This window comes from Varanus komodoensis, unplaced genomic scaffold (genome assembly GCF_004798865.1).
Source record: "Varanus komodoensis strain SLA01 unplaced genomic scaffold, ASM479886v1 scaffold8, whole genome shotgun sequence".
NCBI classification, from domain to species: domain Eukaryota; kingdom Metazoa; phylum Chordata; class Lepidosauria; order Squamata; family Varanidae; genus Varanus; species Varanus komodoensis.
Window position 1 is genome coordinate 21,502,915 of NW_025336481.1, and position 12,054 is coordinate 21,514,968.

Consider the following 12,054-nt stretch of genomic DNA (forward strand, 5'->3'; position numbering starts at 1 on the left):
TTCTGTGTTTGGCTATGTTAAATTGACATGGTTTCTAGGTAACACTGTTATATTGATTTATATCAGTTTTTAGATAGGAAAGGTTCACACAGCATTTCTCATTGTTCAATAGCAGAATAAACTCCAAAATACTGCAATAACCCCAAGGTGATATAGTTAAAGGAATTATGGCTTACATATCTCCATGTTAAGAAAATGTACACTTTTCCATCTTTGTAACAATGCAACACATATTTGCAGTTTGTGTTAAGATTTATTGTTTAAATTAATTTATATAATTATGTATTTTAATTTCTAAGAAAATTAATTTGTAGTCTACTTAACCACTAACTTTTTTAAAAATACACAACTATAAAATAACATGTTCTATACAGTACTACACTTTCCAAGTAGCTTAGCTTGTGCTATGAAAAAAACAGCTTAAAATAATACATTTTAAACACTGTGGAAAGAAACCTTATTCAGAACCCTGAAACAGTCAGAGTTTTTACGAAATGTCCACAATAAGACTGTTCTTGCTTTCTATAGAAACATGAAAACTAGGTTAATTCAAAGAAAAGAGCTCTGATTTATAGAGATTCAGAAGTTTTGATAATATTGGAATTGCCAAAGGAAGTACTTATTCACTGAATGTATAATTATGGAATTTACTACCATAAACTGAAATAATGGTCTTTCTTAAGCCCTGCACAGATTACCAAATATGGAGATAATCACATTAGGTTAGTGAATAGGGGAGAACAGTATTATGCCCATTAGCCTGTCCCAATCTCCACAGTCTCAGCTGGCTCGTCTGCATACTTTATACCATCCAATGGTCTTCCAAGGCCCTTTAACTAGCCTGTTGCCCTTGGCTGTAGTGCTGGCCACTATTCCATGCCAGCTGGCCAGCTTTTGTATGTGGCAGAGGTGTGTAACATTTTGTCCTTCGCCTCTGGCAGAACTGTGCCTTGGGACAATCTTATTACCTACATGCCGTTTGAGTTAACTTCACAGAAGTATGTGACTGGAAAGTATTGGCAGGAAAATTACGTCATAATGACTGTTCAAAGATTCCCTTGTATGAACGTGTTGCAATATTTATTAGCCAAAACCGAATGCCTTCCTTTTATACTTTGAATAATGACAACTGTTAAAATTGCCTGCTTTATAGATGTGGTATTCCTAGGCTTATCCCTATTTATCTGGTATCCTAAATCTCTCTGTGCTATTGTCCTTGGTGCCTCATCCACATTCTCCCTGCAAACAGAGCAGCTAGGCATCTTTGCTCAGAGAAATATTTGCAGAATTCTCTGGCCACAGTGGACATAATTTCACAGCAGGGATTAATTTGGGAGAACTGGAAAAAGTGCATCTTTTGTGTGCAGCCTGCAAAGACAATGTGGTAAACTACACTAACTTGGAGGAGAAGCACTATGTTTATTTAATGCTATGTTTGGAAAGTATTTAGTATTAATTCATGAACATGCTAACATTGAGTTTTTCATTTAATGTACACATAATCTACACATCTACTGATAAAATGAGATAACATGAAATAATACTGAAATAGAACTTTCCAGCTGGTTATGCCTTGGCAAGGAAGTTAATAGCTTAAGGGTGCAATTGTATGCATATTTAGACAAGAAAAATCCTACAGCTACTAGCATTCTTCACTCAGCATGGGCTCAGGAGTGCTACAAACTGTGCGATTTTTTTCTGTCTAAACTTGCATAGTATTATGTCATAAAGGGCAGAAATTCTCAGCAGCTCCTGATGAAACATTAAGAGGTATTCAGAAACTGTGGAAGTTGGTCACAGATTGTAACTGCTTAGCAAATTCCAAATTTTATTTTCTTTTTGTTTATTTAATCTACCAATTAGGAATAGTGACATTTCATTTAAAGGACTAACACTAATATAAATGTATTGAGGTGAAAGATAAACTAGGCTGTTTGAATAGGTTAGTTTTGCTAGATCTCAGCCGGTTCAATTAACTTAAAGCTATTTTCTAAACAGTCCGCATCAGTTTTAATGTACAAAAATACATTCATGCAACTCATATTTGACTTTAGCAAATTTATATATAGTCAAATATACCCAAAGTGTCTTAATGACAGTTTGGAATTAATTTGGCTATTAGTATATTATACAATATTTTAACCATTCTTCTTGAAATGCAAGAAACATATTTAACTTATTCAGTCTGAAACTTTTACTTTCTAGCAGATTCATAGATATTTGGGTGATCTTTGTCTGTAACAATGCAGCATACATATGGGCAGGTTACAGGTGTCGAATATGCCAGATACGTCCAACAGGCATGCACCTTCTGTGCTGCTGTACGTACCTGGATCTTCTTGACCTTCCACTGTTTTCAAAGAAATGTCCATTTAAAAAACAGCAAGGCACGAATATGCAGGGGGCTCCAGCAGTGAAGGGGTTAAAGGGCCTATGGACAGAACACCCCATGAAAAAAGCAGCACTGCTATAAGGCACCTTTATTTAAAACTGAAACTAGTTCAGAATTGTAGCCCACTAACATAACAAGCATAGATATTGCACCTTTTTATATTATGTCATTTTTTATATTTTAAAAAGCAGGAGGGTAAGATGTAACTATACCTACCTGAAAGGCATTCTTACATTCATAAGTTCTGCATATTTGCCCAGCACTTCCCATGGGGCATGCAACTTCACAAAGATGATATCACTATTTGATAAAGATGACTGCAACAGAAAATGGGTTAAATGAAGAGGTTGTCCTCAACAAGCCATTGTCACAATAATCAAGACCAAATGTCAAGATCAATTTGGCAGTTCCTAAATTAAAAATAGATAGGGCAAAGAACTTTTTCATGCAAGTATGCACACTGCTCAGTATTTAGAGGCATCATACAACAAATAAAACCTATCTGAATTGCAATTAGGAGCAGAACAGCCCAAAGAGACATCTCTATCAAAACAACAATGCCATGGAAATGGAGTGGGAAAACTGCAGACTTTGCAGTTACTGTGTGAGCAATAATTAGAAGCAGGATGATGATCTGTGCCCATGGAAAAGCAGCCTTGCCCAGTGCAAGATGCTCGCAATTCTTATCCCTACAACAGAAACAAAACCAAACAAGGTGATTGGGGAGCACTGCATGTGCAGGGAAGGCAGGAACAATATGGGGGTAATGGTTTGAGTGTTGCCCTGGGACTGGGGAGATGCAGATCCCACTTGCTACTCAGACATGAAGCTCACTGGTTGGATTTGGGCCAGTCCCTGACTCTCAGCTCAGCCTATCTCACAGGGTTGTTGGGATAAAATGAAGGGGAGAGGCCACCCTGGGATTTTTTGCAGGAAGAATAAACCTGCATAAAAATGCAATGTTTAACTACTGCAACTACAATGACAAATAATAATCTTCGAGCCCTGTTAGATCAGACCAAAGGCCAATGTAGTGCAGCATTCTGTTCCCACAGTGGCTAGCCAGATGCCTATGGCAATCTGCACAAGCAGGGCTCAAAGCCGACAGTACCCCAGGTTCTAACATTTTAAGAAAAACTATCGACTTTCTCTACATCATGCATAATTTTATTCACCTCTATTGTGTCTTCCTCATTACTAAGCCCTAAATATTACAGTTCCCATAGGAGAGTTATTCCAGCCCCTTGATCATTTTATTTCCTGTTTTCTGCACTTTTCCAGCATTACAATCCTATTTTGAGATGGCTAATTTGATGGTTATGGAAAAGGCCCATGGTACCCCACTCCCAGCATTATTGTACTTTTTTATTCCCCCCTTCATGTTCTGCCCAATCATCATGCATTCTATGTTCACTGAATCAGACCTCATGTTTTGTAGGTTTCTGACTCATTAGGAATTTTTCTAAATAACTTTTTGTAGTGCTGCACATTGTGGGCTCCCTCAAGCATGCAGATACCTTCCTCTTGAATATGGATGATGCTCTTTTGGCTGCAATACCCAACAAAGCGTGAACACTGGAACAGTGGGAATGATAGCAATGGCATCAGAAAGCCAGGAAAACACATTGTGTGCTGTACATGCCTAAGCAACATTTGAGTGAAATCATTGAGAAACCACATCATAAAGAAAATAGCAACATGATAGTCAGAGAAGGTTTGACTATGACAGCATCCTACAAAACCTTGAGTCTAACAAAAATTGTTATAATACAGTGTTTTACAGTCATTAATTATTCTTGCAGAAATCTGAAGAACTAATCCCAGGCCTTTTCCTAATCTAAACAGTATCAGAGAATTGCTGTGAAAGAAGATCAGCTGCAGAACAGGTCTTGATCAGTCCGTATCTTCTAAGACTCAAGGTTATCTGACTTATCTGTCCTAACCCTAGACTAATGTATTAATTAAAGTGTATCTTGGAGTCTGGGAGCAGCCATCAAATGTGTACAGAGAGAAGCGGTCCTCCTAAGGATCTTGCACCCCAAGCAGGCTCCTATGGGAAAATGCTTTGCATATTCAATGCCTAGGTCAGCTTGTTATAAGAAACCAGGGGGCCATGGAGTATGCATTGGTTAAACAATGGGCATATAACCCATGGCCTGTTATTTAACCTTTGCATAATATATGTTCACTAGGTTCACATGATAAATAAACAAGCAGCATCCAGGCATTGCATATTCAAATTGATCACATGCTGAACATTTAAATTGACCACTGTGGCTTAAATACATCTCAGCTCTTATTCCTTTTTGCTGTCACCCTCTGTTTTGCAATAAAACTAGGAACAACTATTTAAAGATTAAACAGAAAAGCCTCTACATGCTTAGAGATGGTATAAAGAAGTGAAACCTCTTACAGGAATACAACTAAAAGAGAAACTGGGAGATACTGCAGCTGACTGGCTGACTATGCATGAAATGATCCATTGTACTTCCAGTTCCACAGTTTTGGAATTGGATGCCACCAGATCCCTAAATCCCATAGCACAATTAATTTTAAATACAACGTATTCCTCCAAGAAACTATTATCAAGCATTTATAAGATTTTATGTGATGCAATGACTGGTGACCTGGACATTTTAAAATCAGCAATTATGGTGAAAACAATCATTTGAATTGATATTGGCAAAAACACAAGAAAACAGCATGAAAGTAGTACATAGATGGCACTCTGCACTTATAAAATGCCATGGAATAAATCCTCAGTCTATTCCATTGTGTCAGAAAGGATGTTGGCAAATGTGGTGGAGCTGCAAAAATGTTCAGTCCTTTTGGAAATTAACTATGAATGAAGCATCTGTTATTGCAGGTCAAGCAGTGCCCTGCAATCCCAAAGTAGCATTGCTAAAGTAGGTTGTTGATGAGTTAAAGGACCTATTGTTTAAAGATGTACTAATCCTTTTTATGACTACAGACAGGCAAGTTCTAGCAGAACATTGGAAAACTGCTGTTACTTTGAAACTGGAAACTTGGTTGGGAAGGGCATGGAACATTTCTCTTATGGAAAACTTATCAAAGCAGTTTAAAGCTCTGAAAGGCATTAGAACCAAAGACAATTCTAAAGAAAGTTGGCCCATATTTATTCTGTACATTAGGCAAGGCAGCAGAAAAATAAAACCACCAGCAGCTTTTGGCTGTTTCAGATATAACTTCTTAAGAAAAAATCGGCAACAATGTCCAATAATGACAACTATCCAAAACCTAACATATGAACCTTATGAAGTTATTTACCCTTTTTGGAATAAAGCATGGGTGGGTGCTTGAAATTTGTAATGCTTTTTATATGCTTGTACTTTCATAACATTTTTTAAAACTGTAAACAAAGATGAAAAAAAATCTCACTGCTTCCAACTTATTTTATGTTGGCAATGCTTGAAGAAGGAAATCCTAGTACTCCAAGCCTGACTGACTGCTTTCTCAGACAACAGACTTCTATATCACAAGATTCAGTGGAGAGTGGGATTATGCAAGGCTAAATGAAGAACTGCTATCTTTAAAAAGACAGGGAAAGATGGGTACTACTAGGTACATGGAAAGCCATTCAGAATAACTAAAAGAGCTCTGTAGATCAGAGCAAACTGAAGCTAAATGGTTATTGTGGCATGCGACTTCAAAAGCAACAGTTTCTTGGATATATAAATATTCACTTTTTTCAACACATTCTGCACCAATGAAGCAAGACTCCTGTCTTTAAAAGCATGTGAACTCTTAAGCCTACAATCCTATGAACACTTCCCTGAAACTATTCCCCTTACTTCTGAGTAGGTAGGATAGCGCTGGAAATTAACTAGTTTCTCAGGTGCCACCCTCTATCTTTTGTTTTGTTTCCAATAAAGAAGAGCAATTATAACATCAAAATACAATAGAAATGAGGTGGAAGGACAAAATCAACATGGTTTTAAATTACATAAGATCACATGGCATGGAAAAATCATTTGCTTCTTTGATTTCAAGCCCAAGCTGCCTCCCCCACCACACATCTAGCTAGACACACTGCTCAATGCTCCCATGAAGCACACAGAAACAATTTTATGAACTACAAAAAGCTGGAAAAATGAGCCATCAGTCAAAAGATTTCATTTTTAAAAACAGGTACACTACAAACTATTTATATAGTACAAATGGCAATAAAAAGGGGCAAGAGAGAAGTGGATTTCTTTGCTTTTAGGCTACCATGGAGCTGCTATGTTCAGCTGCAAAGCAGGCTCCATTTTTTGGCAGTTTTTAGATGCCTTTGTGAAAGATTGCAAAAACTGTTCAGAGCCTGGGTGTCTGGAGGAAGATGCCTTCCCACTGCTGATATGATAAAGTTAACCTTCCTTCCTCTGATCCAGGCACCCAAACTGGATGAGTTGTGCCACGTCTTGGATGGGGAGGCATGTCCCATTCAAAGGAACATGGATGTCACCCTCCTCTTAATCCACATTCTTTCCCAGCCAAGCATGTATAATTGGGCTGTTTCTGGCATCCACCTCAACCAGATTTCCTGGCTTTTGAAGTGCTGTATTTCTGATATACACCACTTCTGAATAGGAGGTTGGTGGTGAAACTGCCAGCACAGCACAAGACAAGGTACATTGGTCCAGTTGGTTGGTAACTAGTGAGTTCGATGGAAAGACTTGGTTTACTCACAGTGACATATAAAAAGCCTCATTTCCTGTACTGCACTGTGACATCATGTTTCCTACATGATCACGGACTGACTGAGAGCCAGTGTAGTGTAGCGGTTAAGAGTGTCTGGGTTCTCAGCCATGAAGCTCACTTCGTCATTTTGGGCCAGCCAGTCGCTCTCAGCCCAACCTATCTCACAGGGTTGTTGCTGGATAACATGGAGCTATGTAAGATGGCTTTTTCACAAGATAAAAAAGAGGGAATATAAATGCACTGTAAAAAGAAAAAAGAAAAGCAAAGCAAAAAGCTATAAAACAGTTACATATCCAAGCTGCATACAGGTGCATAAAAGAGCAAAATACCAATAGGCTAGATTATTCAAGGCATTTTTAAAAACCAACTCAAAAGTCTAGTTTTCACTAGAAGAAACCTCGTTCTACATTACGTAAGACTACAGTGCTCACAACAGATTTATGAACTTCAGATAAGGACATTTCAGCTCCTTATAAGACTAAAACCAAGTGTACTGGGAGAGATTTTATCAGGTCTATTTTATCATCCTTCCTCCTTGTGTAACTACAAAAAGAAAATGTTTTGTCAAACTTACATGGAACTCCTACTTAAGCAGCAGTTGGATTATCTACTTTAAAGAAATAAATATTCTTGGCTAGCTTGTAAAATCTGGAAATATTCAGTCTTGGAAAGCAGCAGTTGTTGTTGATAGTGGGGGAGTGGTAACAATGGCTTAAAAAGTTATATGACTTACTTTTAAATATATATATTTCAAATTAATATTTGGAATTATCCATTAATTTCTATTACAGGGAACCTGCTGTCAAGTTGTTTGCAAATGAAACTGCCGTATTTTCACTTTTATCCAAAGCTATAGCTTGTGATCCTAAGTACATTTACTGGGGAGTAAGCCCCATGACATGCAGTTGGACACTTCAGAGTAAATCTGCCTAGAGTCCACTGTTAAAAATTGGTGCAATCTAGTAGGTATTGCTGTTTTCAGACAAGCAAATTCTTGGTCAATAGAATTATAGAGAAAAACCTGATAATATATTTACAATACATATTAAAGAGTATCTATATGGGACTTCAAAAAACCATTTAGTGTACATCACAGCTGGATAACTATTCCAATATTGGCCAGTCTCCATACCTCTAATGCCCATGGGCCTAATGCCCTCTTACACTCTTATTTCCAATCTGAAAAAGCTGAGATGCTTGAGAATCCCCAGTGGCACCCTGTCTCCCTGAGCCTTGTACACAAGAAAGCCACTTCAGATCATTGCCACAACCTATCATGCATTATGTAAGCAAGAGTGCCACTCTTGGAATATTCAGGTTGCACTGCAAGTATCATGCAGGCCTGGTGAAGGTGGGGGTAAAGGTTGGTCTTGGGAAAGCAACTCATTGGTGAAGACTTTGGAGACAAGAGGGTCTTTGGCAGTAGGTTGCTATGATCTCCCTGTAGATTTCAATAGCATAGTTGTACCACTGCAACATTTCATTACTACACCACTGCACTATTTTGCAATGGTGTAGTGATTGTGCAAACCTGGTCACAGTGCAGACCCCTGGTCTGTCCTGTGTCTCCCCAGCCTTCCTTTTAGAACATCTGTCTACAAACTCTGTCTGTCCAATTAATTTTAGTAATAACTCCAAGCCTGGCCAATGATCAGGGATGGTGGGAACTGTAGTGAAAACATCTGAAGGATGGAGAAGGCTGTGTTAGAGGTGACAAACTGGCACAATGGGGCAGAGTCTAAGACTTATCATTTCCATTCAACTTAGTACAATGGAACCTCTCCTGAATGGGTCATGTGACTGAAGTCTAGAAGCATCACATCTGGTACCCATTTCTGTTACTGCTGGCAGTCTAGGCCAGCAGTGCATTTTGGGGAACTTCATGTTGGAATGTCATAAAAATGAAGTGCCATGTTGGAACTTCATAAAAATGAAATATTGCTATCTAAATTCTACAATCCTGCTCCCTGCAGCTACCAGCCAATTGGCAGATCAAATAAAGAGAAAAACCCCAGTGTAAACATATGTAAACTTCTTTCTGTTTTTTCATGAAATTAACATCATTTGGGCTTTGATCAGTGTCTTACTGGTGCAGATACTTCCTTTAAAGATATGAGGATCCAAGCAGACAACATTTAGCCAGCATTTCAAAACGTGTTCAACTTAGAGACAAATACATTGTTCTGCTGGAAAAAGAAAAGCGCATGAAATAACAAAGCAAAAAAGGGTATTAAGATATATTTTGGTACAATTACTGCAAACAAATCTTTCATGACTTGTTTTAGCAAGCTGACAAAACGAGTCTATTCTTGTGGATGTTGCCTACATAGGACAGATTGTCCTAACTCCAGTGTACATATATCATCATTTTATTTGGCCTTGAAACCATCTACTTTGAGAAGAAACCTTCCTGTAGCAGGAGTGACATTTTTTGGGTTCCTGCCACGTGACACAATCTAGAGCAGAGAAGGGCTCATTTGTTCCTGTCAGGGGCAGATGGGGACGGGGATGGGGACAGGGGCAGGGCAGCGTGGGACTCACCCCTTTCCTCTTTCTGCCACACTTTTTCTCTCTATCCCCTTTCTCCCTTCTCACATCTGCTGCCAGGGGTTGGTGGGGGACAGATCGATCTCGCCAAAGTGTGCACTGAATACCTGTGGATCACCTTCAAACTTAGGTAGCGGGTCCTCCCTGTATGCATACCCATGCCATGCAAATATTTTGTTATATTTTAACTTCATTTTAAGCCCCTTTTAGTATTCATTTAATAGAAAAGCATATTCTAAATTATACATCTAAACTATATCTTGATTATACATATCTATTTTCTTTCCCCAAATGGTATGTAGTCCATTAATTTTTCATTTTTTAAAAACCTATCTGGAAGTAAAACAATGGACTATACTCTGCAATGCATGGACAATCCCTATAGTTGACACTCCCACACACCCACATCCACACATATGGAGAAGGCAGGGAGGGAAATGCATATTTTTAAGCTGAGTCAAATGGAACAATAGTCAAAGCCATCCATCCACTGCTGTTCCATATACATAGAAAACTGTAAACCATCTAGACTACAGAATAGCACCTAGATTTCCAAGGCATTCACCAGTTTCTCTTTTAAAATTAGGCTTCTGTCCTTCACTGAAGTAATGACAACCCCAAAGGGTGGTGATGACAACAGGAAGTGATTGATGGCACCAGTGCTCAGGGCTCAGCTTCCATAGATGATTAATTTGGTGGCATATTTTTTGATTACAGGTCAAGCAGCTCATCAAGTAAAAGTGTGCCAATGGGCTAGCAGCCCTACACAAAGGTCTCATGTTATAGTAAAACAAGGAGAAACCAGTGTGGTGTGGCAGTTGACATGTTGGCCTGGAACTTGGGAGTTTCAGGGTCTAGTTTCCCACTTGACCACAAAGCTCACTTACTGACTCTTGACCTAACCTAACATGCAGGATTCTTGCAAGGATAAATCTAGAGAGGATTGTGTAAGTCATCTTGGGCTCCTTCCAGGAAAAAAGGTAGTATAAAGATCCAATCCACAGAAATGAGCATGCCACATGGGTGAAAAATAGGTGTGCTCACATCAGCAAAGAGATATATACAGTCAGTTTCAGTAGCACTTGCCACCAGTTCCACCAGCAGTGACTGAAGGGGATGCATCTGTGCTACATCCCTGATGGTGAGGAAGTTGGGGTTGGACATGCCGACCATTCATGGAATGTCAACATCCATGATGGAGCAGATCCTAGTGTATCACCATGTCTGCTTTTCTGGAAGAGGGTAGGAGGCATTGCTTTATTCATAATCCCTTTGCAAACCTAAGTGCATCAACTCCCTTTACAGGGTTGGGAATGAAACCTTCCCAACATTTTCACAGTTTCTTCTCATAATTTAACCAAAGAAAAATGGATCTTCTATGTTTCTGGGACAAAGGTTCTTGGAAGCAACCATATTATGATGTCTTGTAGTTGCATCTTTGTTTTCAATGACATGAAGAAACAATATAATTTAGAGGGGCTTAAAATATACAGGAATATAATTACTGTAACAGATTCATGCCTCTGGAAATGGATGTTAAATTGTTTCTTGTGCTTTAGGGAACTGCAGATGCTGATGCAATTAGGCAAAACATGTTCCCACCAGGGGCATGTTGAACTACTAAAGCAATGGCTGGTATTGGAATGGTTTCCAGAGACAGAGAAATTTTAGACTCATATCCTCAAGACACAGAGATGTTTTTGCACATGTACAATGTGATTTCTGTTTTACCCACCTACCACATAGCAATTTTGCATTGCAATATTTCAAAAGCAGTTTCCCAAGTGGGAAAGGAAAATTCTGTTAGGATTTTTAAAAAAAATCAAATAAGACTCACTGTGCATACAAAGATATGTGGCCTTGTATGTTGTGCCCCAGCCTTGGGAAAAAACTGGGTTAATTTAAGTAATATAAAATTGTCCCACAAGCCCTCCCCCTGAAATGTTACAGTGCAAATGACTCATTTTTTTAAGGAACGTGTACATGAGTGCTCACTGTTAGGATACACAAAGTGTGGAGGAAGGAAAACATGAAGGTTCTCACATCTGTGAAAAGAAAAAATTGGTCTCTGATTATATGAAAAAAATGGCCATCTGCATCTAATTTTCCTTGTTGGAAGATCTGGAATTTTGGAGGAAAAAATAGACAAACATATGAACAGTAAACATGAGCACGGGGATAATTTGTTGCTTTATTTATTTATTGCAATTTATTAGTGCTTGTATAGCAAACATGCAATGCTTATTTTACACATATTTATTCTGTGAGTTAAAGAACAACATATTTGTTCTTTAACACAGTCTGCACTTTTTGTATTTTATTTCTCTCTAACCTCACTACAATCATTCTGCACAAACTTGTGAATAAATGTGGAATTTATATTCACTTTAATTGTAAGAATTTCTCCAGCCTAT

General features: G+C 38.4%; 1 protein-coding gene across 1 annotated transcript in view; it reads right to left on the minus strand.

Moving 5' to 3' along the window:
• Positions 1 to 12,054, minus strand: part of ANO4 (anoctamin 4) — a 92,418-nt gene that overhangs the window by 51,076 nt on the left and 29,288 nt on the right. The window contains exon 4 of the mRNA XM_044455295.1: positions 2,609 to 2,709. Coding sequence (XP_044311230.1) covers positions 2,609 to 2,709 — 101 coding nt within the window. The remainder of the gene's footprint in view (positions 1 to 2,608; positions 2,710 to 12,054) is intronic.